The sequence below is a fragment of the Myotis myotis genome, unplaced genomic scaffold (assembly GCF_014108235.1).
Source record: "Myotis myotis isolate mMyoMyo1 unplaced genomic scaffold, mMyoMyo1.p scaffold_m19_p_9, whole genome shotgun sequence".
NCBI lineage: Eukaryota > Metazoa > Chordata > Mammalia > Chiroptera > Vespertilionidae > Myotis > Myotis myotis.
Genome location: NW_023416401.1, coordinates 46,314,040 through 46,334,787, shown reverse-complemented (window position 1 = coordinate 46,334,787; position 20,748 = coordinate 46,314,040). Strand labels below are relative to the sequence as shown.

Below are 20,748 nucleotides of genomic sequence, written 5' to 3'. Positions count from 1 at the left end.
ATATCACAAGAAAAAATAAACAGTAAAAATAAGCGATTACATGTTTTCAGTTAATTTATTTTAGAAAAACAAAGGTTTACAATTGGCGTCCTAAGGCAGGATATTAGGATTCAGCTAGTAATACAGACTCTCAAAAAACCTTTATAGATTAGTCCAATGTAGAAAACTGTTGGCCCACTCTTGGACTCGGACACATTCAGGAAAAATAGATATTTATAAAAATAAAATGGCAAACCTAACCCCACTTATTGACTGTCTTAACATCCCACATTGGTGTAACTGGGCAATTTCTGCATAAGAACAGCCCAGGGATTTTTCCCTGTCATACCTTCGTATCAGATTGAATCTATGAAAATATTGAAATTATTTTTGCAAAATAAAAACAAAAGAAAACATACAAAAAAAAACCCACAACAAAATAAGACCCCTGAAACAAATCACAAGAAACAACAAAAATCCACTAACCAAAAACAATACAGCTAATTGTTTACTCATACAGACTCCTTCTTTAACCTCTAGGCATTTGGCTCCTAATGTTACTACTAAATCAGATACCAGGAAGCATGTGTGAAGAAGAAAATGAAAATTCTAGATCTAATCCATGTCAAAGAAGTTTCAGAAGCAGCAATATTAGAGAAATATTAAAGTACACAGTAAAACTAAAAGAATTGCAAGCACATGGGATGCATGGCTTGATTAAAAACATGCACTCTCTCTGAATTATCTTTGACAACTGTCTGGGCACCAGATTCAGCAACAGCAAACATCTAGAACTTTGCATTTTGGAAGTTAGAAATGAACTTTACTACTGTAACAAGGCCCACAGACTGCAAGCAATTCCCACTCTTTCTTTCTATGTAATCATAGGAAGATTCATTATAGAATTAGGATCTGTTCTACAAGATTCCTTAAGAAATCTACCTTTATTTTGAAGTGTTTTTTTTTTTTTCTTTTTTCTTTTCTGGAAATGAAAAAAAAAAAAAAGCATTTCTAATAAGCTCTAACATCACATTGAAGGGAAAAGCATACCAGTGAGCAAAATTTAAATTTGTTTTGCAAAGAGTTGACAATATCCTAGAGACATGTAAAAAGCAAAATACTAGTACAAAAAAGGAAGTCAAATTATTCACTTACAAACAATCTACATATTTTGTTTTCCCAATAGACACACTTTGAAACACAAACAGAATACGGGACAACAAACAGTATAAAGTTGTGAAAAAGGTAACAGAGACTAAAGACAAAAATCGCTGGACTTTTGTTTGTTGATACATACTGAGCTTTACTCTTTCTTTAATTTTTTTTTCCCCTTGAGGTCTTTCATTTGATACTTGAGAAAAGACAAAAAACGTGCAAATGATGGACATCTGATAGTGATAAACACAAAGCAAAAAGAAATAACATATTCTATCATTTCCTGCTTTTTGGGCAATAGCTAACTTCCTTACTAGGCTGAGATTCAAGTGAGGCATCTGTATTTATGTTGGCTTTTCACTGTTGCAAAACAAGCCTGACCCCTAGGAACATTAATATTTATCTTCCAAAAGAATCCTTCATTACTCTTTGGAGAGGAATCTACTGGTCAAATTAATAGCATTTATCTCTAAATTCCATTTAAGAACACTTCATTCTAATATTTCCTGAAATTCCTTGGGACTGCATATGTGATTCCTTACTATAAAATACTAACAGGGTGCCAAACATTAAGAATTAGTAATTATTACATATTAATAAAGTACATAGGTATAATAAAACAATTACTAGTAACTCCTCAGTACTTAAGACACAGCTTCAGTTTAGTTGTGATCAGTGAGGCATTAGAAATCACCAAAGACTGCCCTTGGGGATCAAAACCCTGCACAACTCCAGTGTCAGGACCACAAATTACAGTTTTAAAGTGAATGAACATTTTAAAACATTTGATAAAAATCTTTATATTGGATAACCCAATTACTCAAGGAAAAAAAGCCATCTAATAAAAATTCTAAACTTAGCTACAATCAAGACCTCAAAGATAAACTAATCTACAATAAACATATCAAGCTATTACTTAAAAACACCAATTTTTATGCATTCCGTCAGATAGAGATTTCCTACATCTTATTATAGAGAGAAGACGACAGGCTGAGAGGGCTGACAGAATTGAGAGGATGGAGAAGATAACTGGTCGACCTCTTAAATCACTGAGCATGATTTTGTTGACAGGCTGATTATGTCACTCATTACCCGTTATGAACATAGACATGCCCATAGTATTACATAACAGATGTATGCCAATAAATATGATATGTATATATGTGTGTGCGCACATGTATACACACACACACACATACACAGATAAGTTACCAAAAAGTTACAATGCTATAAACATAAAATATGACATATATTACTTTTTAAAAAGCAGCAGGTGCTTTTAATCTAAGGAAATTTTTAGAAATCTCAATATAGAAAACAGAGAAATAAAGCAGGCTGTCTGGCTAATGCAGGGCAGGAGCCACAGACACCTTCCTTTCCCACAGTGACTGCTGAGATGCCTGCCAACAGCTTCGCAGGCATGGTTAATAATCACTGCTCCAAGAAAATCTGTTTCTGTTACAAATATCAAACATAGACTATTTTTTGCCACTATTTAGGCCAATGTGAAATTTTTATAACACAACTAAGTATAAAGTTAAAAAGTAACTTTTCTCTCCTTTAAAAATAACAAAATAAAATTGCTATGCCATATAAAACCAAATTTTTAAAATTTCGTAATCTTAGTATGATCCATGGAAAAAGTTATTGGTTCCCCTTAAAGTCCCTACATTTTAAAGACTTATGTCCATATAAACTGTATTCAAAATATAAGAGAATGATGGTAGGAGGTGGAATCCTATTTTTCTCTACCAAACACTATCTCCTACCTGACTGACGCACTTAAATATTCAGCCCAGGAATCTTAATTCTGTCACCGAATATTCAGACAGAGAAACTTGCACAAAGAACTGATCTGTTTTAACATGTACAAGGTAAACTTCCATGGAATATTTTTTTAGATACATATTTCCTCTCTTTGTTCCCAACATCTCCCCATTTTTAAGGACTACTGTAATCCATGCAGTTGATATTAGCAAAATACAAATAACTTGTTCTCTTCTGTAAAGACCATGATTAAACCTCTAAATTCAATAAATAGGCTCTTTAATAGTAATTTGACATCATAGCAGAGTCTCAATCTGTCTTCTTCTCTAATACATCCTTGGGCTCCTGCCTGGCAGGCAGTAGAGACTGTCCGCTCCTTGGCTCCTGCAGTTCTCTGCTCTCCTCCGTGGCTTCCTGGCTTTCAGTTTCGCTTTTGGACACTTCATACCGCTCTTCTATGTAGCCTCCGTCTGTGTCGGCTGTGTAGATGCCATAGCACATGATGCTGATGACACCCAGAGGCAGGCCGAAGAGGAAGCAGCCCATGATCGGAGAGCTCTTGAATATGGACTGTGGAGAGAGAATTACAGCTCAGTGCCCTCAAGTGCATTCATACATAAACAGCACGAATGAATGAAAAACCACTACAGGTTTTGTTCTCTTGCTGCTGTCCAACCTGCTCAATGTCAATGTTTCTGCAGTAACTACCATATTAAAGATACTGTAAAAGATAGAAATTTTATCTCGTGTGTGTGTGAGTGTAATCAGCTCCGGGCAGTAGAAAATGCACCAAATGCTTTATGCCGTTTCTTATGCCATTTCTTTTTCTCATATGAACCACAAAGGTCTGTGTGATGGCTCCTGTGTGCTTGGCAGCTGGTGTTCCTGGCTCCAGAACTCGGCTCACTGGGAAGGCTATTTACCATAAAGACGGTGTAACACATTGCTTTCACATGACATTTTTAATACTCGGACTTATCTAGTTAGTAGTAAGGCCACATTCACTTAGTAATTTCTGTAAATTTATCTGCTGTCTCCTCAGCTCCCAAAAAAGTAAAAGCAATTTCCCTGGTTAGGTTTTCAACTACAGTACATTCTGAGTGACTAACTCTTTAGAACCATGTAGACAAATTCAGAGGAGTGCAAGGGCACTGTGGATTGAGGAAACAGAAGAAAGCTTCATAAAATTAAGGTGTTTTGAGGCAGAAATGTAAGCAAGAGTGAGAATGCGGCTGGGCATGGTAAGGTGTAAGCACCAGCATGACACAGCAGGGAAGTTGACGCAGCAGTCAAAGAGCAGGAAGACAGCACCGGAGATGCAAAGAGGACTCGGATGTGCATCACTGAGAGGGGAAGGAAAGTGATCAAGACTGACTATTCTCGTGCTATGAGTTGTGCAGTGGTGTAAGAAAAGGCTGGAGATGGCAAGAGGAAATGAGAAAACCAAGTGGACGTCAGAGCAGCGGCTGGACATAAGGTGCTGAGGGCCAATCCACATTGGTGTCAATAGGGAGGTAAAGAAGGTCACTACTGGTAAACTGAAGAATGCATGGAGTAAAACTATTAGAACTCATCTCTCACCAAGAGAAGGTCAGCTGTATTGGCCAGAATGAATGAAAACATGCAGGGAGTAGATCCAGACAGGCAACTAGAGCCAAACGTAAGGCTCCACCAGATTCAGGAAGGCCTCTACTCACAAGCTTGAGCCAAAGCTGGGTAGTAAGATGATTTCTGAGAGCTCTAAGCAAGAAGGGTTCGGATCCAAGAACTTACAGAAACGGGGAGGAAAGACTGGAAAACACTGCTGTCACGCTCACTGGTTCTGAATGGCAGTTACTCACCAAACACAAAGAGATGGAGACCAGAGAAACAATTTCCACCAATGAACATAAATTCTTAATGTAAACACAGACTTGTTCTTCCCTAGCAAATGAAAATATTTTTACCTAATCCTTTCAAATTCCAGATTTTACCTTAGACATAAAAAACTTATACACCTATATACTGTCTATTATCAACAAAATTAAGCAAACTGTCACAACTTACCACAACAGTAGATTTAGCATCAAATACCATTCTTTTCAATCTCTGCAAAATGCTATCACCTCCTTGGGCCTTAAATTTAATAGAAAAAGACAATTACACCATTAAGTACTATTACTTCAATTTTCTGTTAGGTAATCTTACAAATGCCAGTCCAGGGTTGAGGGCAAGGGTTGAGGATGGATAGCATGAAGCACCTGAAGGGCCAGGTGTAAGCATGCCCTGCTTCCCTGGCCTACCTTCCCCTGCTTCCTGTGTAGACACTGACTCTGTGAATCCATCCTCCCTAGTCACACCCCCCCCGAGGACAGGCCTGCCCCATTTCTGAATTTAGCTGACACTATTCAACTCTAGATGCTGCCGGGGTCTTTGCTACTGTATACAGAGTTTCCCTGAAGATGAAGCTCAAAAAATAGAGTGCCACCTGGCCAGTGTGGCTCAGTGGTTGAGCGTAGTAGACCCATGAACCAGCAGGTGAAGGTTCAATTCCCAGTCAGGGCACATGCCAGGGTTATGGGCTCAATCCCCAATAGGGAGTGTGCAGGAGGCAGCCAATCAATGATTCTCTCTATCATTGATGTTTCTATCTCTCTCTCCCTCTCCTTCCCTCTCTCTGATATCAATAAAAACATATTTTAAAAAAATAAAAATAAAGAAAAGAGTGCCAAAAGGCTTTTACAGAAAAATTCCTGATGGAAATCAATCACATTCATGGCATCCAGTCACCCCTGAAGTCTGCCCCATCCCTTGACTTTCTCTGCCAGGTGAGCCAGTGAGACCTTTTTGTTAATAGTCTGAGTTGGGTTTCACTAACCCATTAATAGAAGGGCTCTCTTACACACACAGGTGAGTTATATTCCAACAGGTGTTACCTTCAGAAATATAAAATCCCTACTGTTATTTCTAAAGCAGAAATACTTGCTACTCTGTGAGCCAACTTTCATATAAAGTTTGTGTAAAGTTGAAACAAGATAACTAAACTTCATGGAAGCATAGAAGACTCATTTCTTTCTAATTTAATCTGCTGATGTGGTTTCATGACCCTCTACCATGGGCTGCAACAGTCCAAAAAACACTCTAGTAAGATTTATAGAAAACGAAAAAGTTAAGACTTCTCGTTCATTATTTCTGAGAAATATTTTATAGGATGTGGAAATCTCCACTGTGGCTCTAATTCTCAATATATTTCCTTATCTCTTAAGAAACTGGTCTTATTAACAGGTTTTCTAGGAAAACCATTCCAAATAACTTAACCAATCGTCCTCTGGACTCCAGGAAGGTTCTAAGAACCAGGACAGTTCACTATTGGCACAGCTCTGTGCACTGCACATGAAAGCATCCCTACACCCTGACTCTAAAGCCAGAAGCACCTCCAAATCACCAAAAATGCCCCCAAATCACCCTTATAGGACATTTCCACCCCTCAGCAGTGTCGTGACACGAAGAATCTGCCACAATGTGAAAGAAGCAGGGTATAGAGGGGAGGCCTCCCCTCTCCCCAGTTGCCACTGACAGTCCCTTTCAGAATCAGAGAAGAACTGTTTTCTCCTCCATCTCCTGTCATCATCCTTTGAAACAGAAGTGAACAACTTACTTCTACTGTGCCATCCAAAATGCTATTAATAAACTGGACCATGTCTTCAGTATTCTTGATCTCTCTATCTAGTAAAAAGTATTGTTGGTTTGAAGTATTCAGTACAACTACAGTTGGGACAGTCAATTCACTGGAAATAGAAAAACAAAGAAATCAATATCCACATAAACACACAGATAACAAACATTCTGATATTTGCTTATATTATATATAAGTAACTATAATACAAAAAGAAGGAGCCGTATTAATAGCTTTGCCTCCTTTTGACTACACGAAATTTCAAATTTTGCATCAATTCTGAAAACTAGCTATATTAAGATTACATGAAGAACATGCTACATATAATATAAAACAGCTGAGTTTTCATAATTAAACTTAAGGAGAAAAATTATGTACAAAGTATCAATTTCTGGGTAGTATTACTCCTTGCTACAGATATAGTTAAATACCATCTCTGTTAATCACATACAACCCAAGTGTATTTTATGTTTGTTTGGCTATCCATCCATATTGTAAGTTTTGTTATGCATAATGTATGTGTCCAGTGTATTTTTTCTGCCTTATATTTTGAAAACCCTAGTGAATAAGTTGTTTCACCATGATTGTGATTCTGTCAAACTCTCGATTACTTTGAATTTTGCTTTAAATGTTTCTCTACTGTATATATACCAGAGGCCCAGTGCATGGAATTTGTGCACTGGGGTGTGGGGGGGGGGGTGTCCCCTCAGCCTGGCCTGCAACAACGCAAGCGTTCCACGCCCAGCCTGGCCAGAGGCCCTCTGCGGCCGGGTGGAACACTTGCCTCGTCACCACAGCCAGGCTGCTCACGCTGTCTGCTCTCAGCGGCCTCACCCCCCAGGACTGGGAGACTCTGGCAGGGCTGAGAGGACTGGACGCCACCATCTTGTGGCTATGGACTCCGCCATCTTTGTGATGAAGTGACAGTCAATTTGCATATTAAAGCTTTTATTAGATAAGACATATCTAATAAAAGTTTTAATAACGGTGACAAGGCAAGCATTCCACCCAGCTGCGGAGGACCTCTGGGCAGTGGGCATGGGATGGCGCCCCCATGTGGTCACAAGATGGCCACCACAAGATGGCCAGCAGGGGAGGGCAGTTGTGAGCAATCAGGCCAGCGGGGGAGGGCAGTTAGGGGCAACCAGGCCAGCAGGAGAGAACAGTTGGGGGTGACCAGGCCAGCAGGGGAGGGCAGTTGGAGGCGACCAGGCCTGCAGGGGAGAGAGGGCAGTTAGGGGTGACCGGGCCTGCAGGGGAGGGCAATTGGGGGCGACCAGCCCTGCAGGGGAGGGACCAGGCTGGCAGGGGAGGGCAATTGGAGGAAATTGGGCTGGCAGGGGAGCAGTTAGGCACCGATCAGGTTGGCAAAGGAGTGGTTAGGGGGTGATCAGGCAGGCAGGCAGGAGAGCGGTTGGGAGCCAGCAATCCCGAATTGTGAGAGGGATCCCAGATTGGAGAGGGTGCAGGCTGGGCTGAGGGACACCTCTCCAGTGTACGAATTTTGTGCACCAGGCCTCTAGAGTGTGTGAGTGTGTGTGTGTGTGTGTGTGTGTATGTATATATCATATATATGTATATATTTATCTTTAATGATAAGTGCAATATGCCAATTAGAATGGACGACCTTCTGGACGAAGCTGGGGCTGCAAGGGAAGCCGGGTCCTGGATGCTGGAGAGAAGCCCAAGACCCGGGTTCCGGATCCCAGAGGGCAGCTGGGAGAAGGAAGGCCTACCCTTTGCACGAATTTCGTGCATTAGGCCTCTAGTATATATATATATATATATATATTAAAAGACTTGTAATTTTGTATGTCACTTACACATTAGCTTACAGTTATCTGTATGTCTATATAAAAGTGTTATGCAAAAGGAGAAAATGAATTTACACCACTAATTATTGCAAATAGTAACTAAGTCCAGAAGATTACTTTGTTGCTCATAATTCTCTATACCTCCCTATGCCACACCCTTTGTCCACTGAGGTAAGGCGAAACATGCTCATCTGACCCCTGACACTGAGGCAGGGCCATGACTAGGTCAACAGGTAGGTAACACACTTGACAAAGCAGAGGCTGGACACGTGTCTGCATTGCTGGGTTTGCTTTCTTGTGTTTTGTGACTGCAATGAGAAGGGTATTCCCAAGGAAATATCCTTCCAAGGTCAAGGGCATTAAAGACATGTGGAGCAGACCTGAAGCCACATCTGTCTGTGCCCAGCCAGTCAGCCAAGCCCAGACCAGGGAGAGAGAATACATGATTCCTACTGTAAGCCATTGGGTTTCAAGGTGGTTTATTTCCCAGCATTGTTATTAGGCAATGGTTAACTGACTGTGTAATTAAACTCCATATGAGTAATAGTGCAAGGTAACATCTCATTTTATTTCCTTTAAACTATATACTCACAAAACTCAATACAAAATAATTTAATAGACCAAAGATTTGATAGTATCATATTTATTTTGAGAAAAAAAAATATAATCAATGTTGCTATGTAATAAAAGTGTAGTAGGCAAATTGTCCCCTCAACCGGGAGTTTTTCCTGGAGTTCAACCAGGGGGCGGGGCCAGCCGGGGGAAGGGAGGGAAGCCCAGGCTGGTGATGGTGGCTGCGGCAGGCAACCAGGGGAAGGAAGGGAAGTCCTGGCCAGCAGCCACTAGGGACCCTACCAGTGCACGAATTTCATGCACTGGGCCTCTTGTTTTATATAATATGTATTTGCCGTATGTTAAAAGCTCCACTGATTTATGTGTCAATGTTAATGTTATAGTAGTGAAGAGCTTTGGAGCAAGAGGGGTGTGAATTTGAGAACTGGATTTCTAACTTATTTGATGCATCCTTTGGCATATTATTTAACACCTTTGAGTTTCTTCTAAGAAATTTGAATTTCCTCACCTATATAAAATGGAGATAATTACAGTATTTATACCTTACTGACTGACCACTCAGTTCAGCCTTGGTCACAGGTAAGTGCTCAATATGGACTTTCAATTATATTATATTATATACCACCATTATATAACTTCTCTCCTTAAAAAACAAAACAAACAAACAAAAAAAACACCACCAAAAGCAGCATAGTATGAATAAGAGAGAAACCAACCACTCCAAACTCTAAGGGGTTGGTGGTAGAGATTATTGTTGTTCTTTCACCACAACTATAGCTCAAAAATTCTACTATCTCACAACTTGTATTAGAAATAATTCTCATGAAGGTAGTATGTCTCTCCATCTCTACATATTCTGAATATTATCCTGGGCAAGCAGTTATTTATTGGACCCAAACTGCTTTGGCCTCTTACAAACGCTATTGAACTGAATCAATGTGTTGGCTTGCCTCGAAGGCCATTATTAGAAATGGTTGTATCGAAGTCCCTACTACATATATAGTAAATATCCTACTCAAAATGCATTTCTATGATAGAGCATCACCCTTTAGGAGATAGTATAGCAAAGCAATTTCTTAAAGACTTCTACAAGGTCATCTGAAGACATTTTAGGTTTCTACAAGCATCTGAAGACAGGGACACTAATTTTCTCATTTTTTTTGCATCAGTAGTGCCAAACACAGTATATGATATACTGTAACTACTCACTAAATGTCCACTGAATTGAGTAGGTTCTTATTTGAAACATATTAATTCAAAATAAGTATGGCAAATGTTCCTAATAACAACTTTATGAAGTAACATTTCAGATTTTTACATCATAATATAATTGATAAAGTTATTTTAAACTTGCACATTTTCCCTGTAAAACTATTTTAGTCTGTTAAAATAAATTCTTTTGGATAGTAATTCATTCTTGAATGTTAAAAATTAATTCTTAAGTTAAACTGTTCACTGAAATTGAACTTAAGGTAAGGTGTGTATTAAATGAAAATATGAATTTTATATGTTTTTGAATGATGCTTCTTTTCAAAACTATAAATTATTAACACTGAACTGAAAGACATTTTTTAGTATAGAAAAATATAAAAGTTTTAAATGTAGACTTAAAAATGTAAAGTATTTATTGAGAGATTGTGTGCATTATATTAGATCTTCTGTCTGTCTCTAAAAAACAGAAATTTAAAAATAGACAGAATTGATAGGGAAATCATTTAGTACTTACTCCATCAGCAAGGTATTTATATAGTCATTCCCATCCATATGTCCAAACTGAAAATCCCTAACCAACAACAATAACCAAAAATGAGAGAGAGACAGAGAGAGAGAGAGAGGAAGCAATATTTAGTACAAAAAAAGAATGGAACTTGGTAAGCATGTAAATAAACGCTTAACGTGTAAGTTACATATAATAAATGTAGAAGAGTGTGAATTCTACAGACTTCTGAGATATGAACACACATAAGTAAAATCAAACACATTCTAAGACATTTCTACTTTGTATATATTTAAATTCAAGGCAATATAAGTCTTTCAAACTATACAACAGGTTTAAGTTACACACCCAACAAGAGGATTACTCAAAAGATGGCTCATTTATAAGTATATATCACTGATACCTCATTAGAAGATGCAATAAAAGGGAATAGCAACTAACTAATATAACAAATTTATATTGACTATCTCATGCCAGCAACAAATAGAATGATTTAGCACACTGCAAAAATATCACTTATTTTAATATTCCGTTATTCTTTGAGGTCCTGTTATAAGCATCATTTGTCTATCTGACTCGAGATTGCTCATTTAACTTTATCTCAAATGTATGAGCCTACGTACATCTTCTTACTGCAAACTTATCCCAAATCCTATCAAGAAACAGGTATGTTGCAAATTTGTTGAGGGGACATATCAACAAACTTCAAGTCCAGACAATTCATACAGAAATGCAATCACTCAGCTCCTTGATTCATCTGGGTAAGTATGAAAGAGTAGTCTTTTTGGTTAATTGTACAAAACACAGTTAAACAAAAATAGAGGAGTTGTCCTGAGTACAAGCACCTACCTGTGGAACTGATCTCTGTAATCTCTAGCAACTTCCTGAATAATTGACTTCAAACTGTAGAACAACAAACAAATGAATATATTTCATTTTTCACTTGAAATATATAATTACTCCATTATAACATCTCATCTGCCACTTGATCTAAAACTGCAGGAAAAGATACTCTATATTAAGTTTATCTGAAGCCATGTAAAGTCTGAGTTAGGTGACACTGAAAGCTTAAAACGATTTCAAGGCACTTTACCTGGTATGTTCAATTGATGTATTTTTCTCATCAATAATTGCAATAGCTACAAGCTTTCCTGAAATTAAGAAAAACATATCTAAATTCAATAACCCTCATTATGCAAACTTTTCAATTATTATTGCAGCTGTGAATGGGGAATTAGTAAACATTGCTTCTAGAATTAACTTCCAGTTATCTCACACGTTACACTCAGTAGAGTCAATCAGTGAGTTAGTGGACTCCAAGTGTTAAGTTCCCTCCCAGCTCCCATCCTCATAATTAAACAACAGTAAATATTTAACAGTTTACATACACAAATTGTATTTTTCATACAACCCACAAAATGATTAAAATAAGAAGTCTTTCAATAACAAAAACCATAAGAAATAAGTCGATAAACAAAACTTACTATTAATTACTGTAGCTCTAAAAGAACGGTGTATAAGGAGAATAATTTTTACATTGCTATTCCCTTCGGTACCACGAGTCACTACTTTCCAGTAATAATACACAGAATAAAATTGAAGCAAAGTTATTTAATCCTGCACAGAATATAAACCCCATTCATCTCTGATATTCTCTAGGAAGGCAGCATGACGCTCAGTGTCTATCATGTTCTCTGCCTTGGCGAACAATGGTGAAGCACTTATTAGCTGTATGATTTACCTCAGTAACTTCACCTTACTTTATTTATTTATTTTTTTTAAATATATTTTATTGATTTTTTACAGAGAGGAAGGGAGAGAGATAGAGAGTTAGAAACATCGATGAGAGAGAAACATCGATCAGCTGCCTCCTGCACATCTCCAACTGGGGATGTGCCCGCAACCAAGGTACATGCCCTTGACCGGAATCGAACCTGGGACCCTTCAGTCCGCAGGCTGACGCTCTATCCACTGAGCCAAACCGGTTTCGGCAACTTCACCTTACTTTAGAAACTAGTATAAATTTCAAAGTTACTGGGAGAGTTGAATGAGATTACATGCACCAAAATATTGGGACAGTTTCTGGCTCAAAGTAGGTATATACATGTGCTATTAAATCAACCATTTCTCAATCCCCCATAGGGGGCAGGAGGCAGCTGATCATTGTTTCTCTTTCTTTGATGTTTCTATCTCTCTCTCTCCCTCTCTCTCTAAAAATAAATAAACAAAAACATATTTTAAAATAGAGCTTAAAATTAATTTTCTCAGATTAATCAAGGAGAAATTCTGTGCAGTAAGAGAGAGCTATATGTATATTTCTACCTGTATCTCCAAGTTCATACAAGAGGAAGCCGTCCATAGTCAGATAATTCTGAAACCTCTCCCTGTTGATCCAAGATGACAAGTCACCATCTTCATACTCTTAAAAACAAAAGAAATTTGATAATTATAGTGTAGATATGTTTTTATGATGTTTACAATATTCTACTCCAGCAATATGTATAAAATGCCAGGATCATAATCTTCAATTCATAAATTCCATTTATAGAGGTGTATTCTAAACACACAGATGCAGTAAAGGTCTGATGCACAGAGCAATGCTTCACTGTGAGTTTGCTGCATACCTCAGAGCAGCATCTGGAAATGACTGTTAACTTTGTTAAGTGCTATAACAGCATGTGGTTACCTAAACCAAAAAAAGGCCACATTTTTAAGAGATGCGGAATAAAGCACACAATAATTAAACACCCCCAGGATTCTGCTTTCAAACACTTCAACTTTTGTTGAAGAGAAAACTTGTTGAAGCAAATGTGGGTAAGAGCTTGGTCCCTGTTTCATCTGGGTGATGGGTATGTATGTAGGGATTTATTATTTAGCATTCTGCTTATTATTGTGTATATTTAACATAATAAAAATATTTTAAAACCAAGCTGAGTATTTGCTTCAAGGAAGCAATGCTGAGTAGTGGCTGCTTCTGTCGAGCAGGAAGAGGTGGTGGTAGGCAAGAACATACAGACGTCACCACTATTGAGGATGTTATATTTTTTCATTTTTTTGTGTGTCTAAAACAGGTGTGGGCAAACTATGGCCCACGGGCTGGATCTGGCCCGTTTGAAATGAATAAAACTAAAAAAAAAAAAAACCATACCCTTTTATGTAATGATGTTTACTTTGAATTTATATTAGTTCACACAAACACTCCATCCATGCTTTTGTTCCGGCCCTCCGGTCCAGTTTAAGAACCCATTGAGTCAAAAAGTTTGCCCACCCCTGGTCTAAAATATATCTTTTTAAAAAATTAATTTTGAAAATTTAAAGAAATGTATAGAAACTGCATAGGGTTCACTTCTGAAAAAGGCAAATGACCTCACCAAAAAATAAAAATAAAAGAAACATTCAATACCACAACCCAGAAGGAAAGAACACTAAGTTGAAGGGTAAGAAAAATGTGTCAGTCAGTCATTCAACTAACTGGGTAGATTATGGGAGCTGTAAGAAGGAGATACATTTACAAAATCTTTCATCAACACCCAAATACTGTAAGAGAGACACAATTTTAATGTTAAAATGTTTTATGTAAGCTAAAGCTTTGGAACTTACCATCGTAAACAAAGTAAGTTTCATCTTTGAAAACAAGCACGGCGGGCATCTCCTTCAGAGTCACGTACTGCAAAGATCAGATGTGTACACAATCTTAGTTAAAATTTTTCAATTTGTAGCTATGATTTCAAGATTATTAAAGGATGCCAGGAAAGGAGAAAAAAACACCTAACAATGACAAATTGTTACAATTATTTAAAAAGGGCACAGTGAATCCCAAGTTCATTCAAGGACTGGGTTTGATCTCTTTATATACCCATCACCAGGCATAGTGCCCTGGTTGCTCTAGTGGAAACAATGGAATACTCTTAGAGTGGACAACAGACCTAAAGATGTAGGAAGTAAAGGATGAGAGGCACTGTGAAGTGGCCAAAGAGCAGGAACTAAGGCATTAGTCAGCACAGGCAGGTTCCAGTCCCTCCCCACCACCCCAGGGCTATGCGATGATTACATTGCTTTACCTGGGAATCTTACACACTGAACGTTACAGTTTTTCTCTTGGCTTCCTCACTCAACTTGTTTTCCTATGCACTGGCTATTTCATGTCATTTTCCTTTGCTGTCATTAGGTCCTGGGATCTCTTACTTCCTTAAAACTTTGCATCCAATGTTTAAGGAGTTTATTTATACAGACTTAACTCTAGATCCCAAACCCAACTGTGTATTTGATGCTTGTACTTGGATATCTAATATGCTGAATCAAATTAAAATAAACAATTCAAAACTCTTGTTCATGCCCTCCCCACCCCCACCCCATTCCCCAACCTTTTCCTTCGGCTATAGCCCCAAAGCTCATGAAAACACCACCATCTACCCAGCTGTTCAAACCAAAAACCTAAAGTCATTCTTAATTCTTCCTTTGCCCTCCAGATCAGCAAGCACAAAAAATTCTATTTCCCAAGCACAACAATTCTTTCACTTCTCCCTGATTCTCTTACTAACTAACCTCCAAGCCCAAACTTCCTATATTACTTCAAGAGTTCAACTGATCTTGGGACCTACTATCATCACTATCCAATTCATTCTGCGCTTGGCATAGAGTAATATTCTTAAAATGAACGTAAGACCAAGTCCTTCACCAACTTCAACTGATCACATGATTGGCCATGACCTGCAAGGCCTCCACAGGCCTCCAACTACCTGCTATTTCCTTTCTCATTGCATTAAGACCACACTGGCTTACTACTCTGTTCGCAAATATGCCAGGCGGGTTCTCATTGTGGGCACCTGTAGTATCTGTTCCCTGCTTCTGGTTTCCTCTGGCCACAGATCTCTACATGGCTCCTTCGTATTATCTAAGTCCCCAGTTCAACTATTTCTTCTCAGATTGATATTTCTTGATCAAGGAATCTAGAGCAGCCATCCCACCTCTAACTGCTCCCCATAAATGCACTGCTCCCTTATTTTTACTAGAGGCCTGGTGCATGAAAGTCATGCACAGGTGGGGGGGTGGGGGGGGGAGGGGGAACGGTATCCCTCAGCCTGGCCTGCACCCTCTCCAATCTGGGACCCCTCAGGGGATGTCCAACTGCCGGTTTAGGCCCGATCCCAGTCAGACATCCCTCTCACAATCCAGGACTGCTGGCTCCTAACCGCTCACCTGCCTGGCTGCCTGATCACCTCTAACCACCTCTGCCTGCCTGCCTGATTGCCCCTAACCATCTCTGCCTGCCGGCCTGACTGCACCCTAACTGCTCCCCTGCCTGTCTGATCACCCCCTAACTGCCCTCCCCTGCTGGCCTGATCGCCCCCTAACTGCTTGCTCCCTGCATCGGCATGATCGTGCCCCTAACTGCTTGCTCCCCCATGGCAGCCTGATCGCCTCTAACTGCTTGCTCCTCTGCCTGCCTGATCGTCCCTAACCACCTCTGCCTTGGCCCCTGCCACCATGGCTTTGTCTGGAAGAAAGTCAGATGTCTGAAAGATGTCCAGTCGACCAGTCTAATTAGAATATTACCCTTTTATTAGTATAGTGATCATGATATCCTATTTATAGATCTGTTTACTAAGGATCACTACCTCAGTCTGAAGACCAACAGAGGAGATCACCTGCAATGCTAACATGAAGTCCACTTCCTCCACCAGGAGAATGTGAGCTCCATCTTATCAGGGTCTGAGGCATTGGCTCATCATCAATCCAGAACTTAAACAGTGCTTGGCACAAGATTAGAGGCTAAGAAGTAGTCATTTATTCTACAGATATACATAAGTAAATCCACTACTTACAAAACAATTAAGGGTATGAATAACAATTAAGGGTATGAATATCACCTCTCACAGCTGCTATTATTTTAAAGAAAAAAAATTAATGTAAATAAAATCTGTAAATGCTATCAATCTAGTGATATTTGCTTGTTAACAATAAGCAATCTGGTACCAATTGAACATGTTTACTGTTTCCACACAAATCACAGTTAATAAATCTCACAGATAAAATCAAGTAATAAGTTAAAGATTAAAATTAAGTTATTAAAGTCTAATTTTAAATATTACCTCAGGAACCACTTCTTCTGAAGCAGAAAAGAAGTATGTATATACAATTAATTCTGAAGCAGCATCTATGTATTTCTCCTGTGAAAATACAAACAAAAAAGGGTGACTTTAAAATATTAAGACCAAATTAATTCTTCATTAACAATCAGAGCAAGCTGTATCATTCACTCACTAGTATACCACAATCTGCTATCTTAAGTCCTTTTATGTGAAAAGATCTATAGATAAAAGCGTAATATGCAAATCGACCAGACAGTGGAACAACCAGTCCTATGACATGCACTGACCACCAGGGGGCGGACGCTCAATGCAGGAGCTGCCCCCAGCTCCCTACCCCCGGCTGGCAGGCTCTGATCACCGGATGGGGAACGGGGAACTGGGGGTGGGTTGCAGCGGACGCGCAAGGCCAAGGCAGGTGAGAGCAGAGCCCCAATTGCCCTGCTGGTCACCCCACACACAGAGGGTGACCGGCAGTGGCAGGGAGTTGTTGGCTGCCAGCAGCTGGGGAAGATTGGCCCTGATTGCAGGCCAGGCCTAGGGACCCTACCCGTGCACGAATTTTGTGCGCTGGGCCTCTAGTAGACTATAAGCAAATAAAATAAGCTGTTTGTATGGCGAAAGACCATTGTAATTAAGAGCTTTCAAAGTCTTCCAAATAGTTTAAGTACAACATAAGCTCAATTCATGTTTATTAATTTAATTTGATGAGTACAGGAAGGGTGTGTGTGCATACACGCACATATACACATATAAAATAATTTAAGATAATGATCTGTTGCCTTTAAAAAATTTACATTTAAATTGCACTTTTTAGTCTCAAAGGTTCAAAATGCTAAAAATTTTAACCAGGTCAATAACAAAAGAAATTCCAAGGCAGACAACATCTGCCCACTTTTTATTTACTTTTGCTTCATGAAGGCAAACACTATAGAGGATATATAAGAAAATATTTTTATTATAAAAATACTTAGATTGAGCTAAAGTATGTCCAACAAAAGCGAAGTAAGTTTGAGTCTTTGGTAAACTTTTGGATTAAAAAATAAAGTCATCTGATACCTTCAAAGTTGACTCTCCACCTACATAAACAAAAAATACACGATGTCTTTTCTGCACATGTTCAAACATTTGTTGACTTGGAAGTGGCCGAATTAGTGCTCTGTTTGAAAACAACAAAAACAAAAAATGAACTTGCATTTGAACAAAAGACAGAACAAATCAATCCTACCTATATGATCTAAATTTATAATGTTTAAGTGCTATATTAACTGCATTTTAAGTGTATCACCCAATCCATATTAATCTAATAAAACTATAGCCCATGACCACTATTACATCCATATAATAAAAATATAGCACCCACAATTTAATCTACCAGTTTAAATATTAAGTTTCAAATAGAGTACCATCTTAGCCAATATTCAACAAACAATCCACATAAGAGTATTTTTTTTTTCTTAAAGATCATTCACACAAGCATATGTGAAACACTATCCCAGGAGTTTCTGATACTATATTAAGAATATTTATATCTTACACTGTTCATTTAATTGCTATATCATTTTAAAATGCCCTACAGAGGTTAAAATCTAAAAGTTTTCATAAGTATGCTATTCTTTTTAGGAAGAATAAAATGGAAAATAGTAGTCATAAATAGTACATAAGAAACTCATAAAGAGAAAACCAAATGGAACAAAGATTTTATTTTATTTATTTATTTATTTATTTATTTATATTTTATTGATTTTTTACAGAGAGGAAGAGAGAGGGATAGAGAGTTAGAAACATCGATGGGGGAGAAACACTGATCAGCTACCTCCTGCACACCTACTGGGGATGTGCCCGCAACCAAGGTACATGCCCTTGACCGGATCGAACCTGGGACCTCTCAGTCCGCAGGCCGATGCTCCATCCACTGAGCCAAACCGGCAAAGATTTTATTATATAAGCATATGTCAAACCCAACAAGACTAAGAGATTACATCAAAGGTTATTGCAAAACATACCACGTATAAAATATTATTAAAAAACTAAAAGAGTCTTCTTGTAAATGTGCCCTATGTTATCAGATTTTTTACTTCGCAAAATTTGCAAAAAGAACAAAACACATTTTCCAAAGGCAAACACATTTTCAAAACGTACAATTCTTTAGCTGCATTGCATCACTCTACTCTAGCTCCTATTTTTACTTGAGTAATTAACAGGTAACTGATGTAACTCCAGAACCGACTCTTGAAATTTCATTTGCAACAGAGTCACCCCTGGTTACATCAGGAGAGCCCTTCTTAAGCTTAAACTCAAACATTAAATATTGCTAAAGCATAAAGACTAAGTAAATCATGAGGGAATAAAGTACAACCTACTAGCAATCTCCTCATATAATATAAAGTTATTGTAAAATTTACTTATTCACAAAACAAATAGACAATTAAATGTGTAATCAATGTAAAAATACAGTGAAAATTATATTAATAAGCTTTGCAAACTCTCCTATCTAAGAGAAACATGCAAATTGACCATACCCCCAAATGCTTCCCATTGGCTAATCAGCAGGATATGCAAATTAACTGCCAACCAAGATGGCAGGCGGCAGCCAGGCAGCTGAAGCGAACAGGAGGCTTGCTTGCTCCAGTGATGGAGGAAGCCAAGGTTCCCGGCCTGTGGCAGCCCAGCTCTGAGCTCCGGATGCAACAAAGTTGCAATTATAGAAGCTAAACAAGCTCCAGATAGCTGCTTTCAGCCGGCAGCGGGCTCAGAACTTAGAGCGGCAGTGATGGCAACAGAGTTTCAATTATAGAAGCTAAACAAAGCCCAGATATCTGCTTTCAGCAGCCAAGGTCTCAGGCTGGAGCTGGCTTCAGAGCTAAAGCCAGCTCTCAGCTCCAGTGACAGCCATAGAAAGTAAATAAAACCCAGAATAAAAAAAAAAGAAAAAAAGGAGAGGCTGGGAGCTTCAGTCACGCGCCAGCCTGAAAACGGCCTTCAGCCCCTCATCCTGACTGGCCAGGCACCCCAGTGGGGACCCCACACTAAAGGGGGTGAGGGCAGCCTATAAAAAGCCATCAGCCTGTCATCCAGGCTGGCCAGGCACCCAAGCGGGACCCCCCACCCTGATCCGGGACACCCTTCAGGGCAAACCAGCCAGCCCCCACCCATGCAGCAGGCCTCTATCCTATACTACAGGCAGGGCTGGACAGCGTGAGCTGCCATCCGGGCCCCATGTGCAGCCCTGGGCAGCGGGGCATAAGTCCCACCCCCAGCCGGGACCCTTATGTGCTACCTGAGCCCCCAGCCGGGACCCCCGTGCCGCCTAAGCCCTGCACTGCTAAGCCCCGCCCCCAGCCGGGACCCTATGACTATTGGAGAGCAGGAAAGTGCCGCTGGGCCCTGGGTTGCTGTGGTGATCCGGCCATCGGTAAGTAGAAAAGTGTGGCCTGTAGGCAGCCCCCCGCTGCGCCTGATCAGGGAGCAGGAAAGTCCGGCCCGCGGGCAGCCCCAAGCTGCACCTGATCTGGGAGCAGGAAAGCCCAGCCTGAGGGCAGCCCCCAGCTGGGCCTGATCCAGGAGCAGGAAAGCCCGGCCTGTGGGCAGCCCCCAGCTGGGCCTGCTCCCTGGTCGCCATGGGGATCCGGGAGCAGGAGAGCCCGGCTTGCAAGCAGCACCCCCATCCTGGCCATAGCTCAAGGGAGAGTACAACATGCAGTGGAGTCCAGAAGCCTGAGAGATCAACACAGAGGGGCTCCTGCTCTAAGCCTCCATGGTGTGGCTGGGGGCAGGCCCCCAGCAGACACACACAGTGCCTGCTCTGAGCCTCCAATGTGGCTGGGGGCAGACCCCCAGTGGAGACACACACACACAGACACATACACACACACACACACACACACACACACACACACACACACGGCAACTGCTTCGAGCCTATGTGGTGCAGCTGGGGGCAGGCCCCAGCAGACAGGGCCATCAGTAGGACATCCACTGAGGGCTCCCGGACTGTGA

General features: G+C 39.9%; 1 protein-coding gene across 11 annotated transcripts in view; it reads right to left on the bottom strand.

Moving 5' to 3' along the window:
• Positions 1-36: 36 nt before the first annotated feature.
• The window catches only part of TMX3 (thioredoxin related transmembrane protein 3), a 37,665-nt gene continuing 16,953 nt past the window's right edge, over positions 37-20,748 (bottom strand). For 6 of the 11 annotated variants that reach the window (XM_036321723.1, XM_036321725.1, XM_036321721.1 and 3 more), the window contains 10 exons: positions 17,809-17,908; positions 16,753-16,830; positions 14,261-14,327; positions 12,983-13,081; positions 11,754-11,811; positions 11,510-11,563; positions 10,670-10,726; positions 6,539-6,668; positions 4,948-5,016; positions 37-3,471 (listed from right to left, as the gene is read on the bottom strand). In XM_036321723.1, coding sequence (XP_036177616.1) covers positions 3,211-3,471; positions 4,948-5,016; positions 6,539-6,668; positions 10,670-10,726; positions 11,510-11,563; positions 11,754-11,811; positions 12,983-13,081; positions 14,261-14,327; positions 16,753-16,830; positions 17,809-17,908 — 973 coding nt within the window. In that variant the 3' untranslated portion in view covers positions 37-3,210. The remainder of the gene's footprint in view (positions 3,472-4,947; positions 5,017-6,538; positions 6,669-10,669; positions 10,727-11,509; positions 11,564-11,753; positions 11,812-12,982; positions 13,082-14,260; positions 14,328-16,752; positions 16,831-17,808; positions 17,909-20,748) is intronic. The other 5 variants (XM_036321722.1, XM_036321716.1, XM_036321718.1 and 2 more) reach the window with 3 other exon arrangements.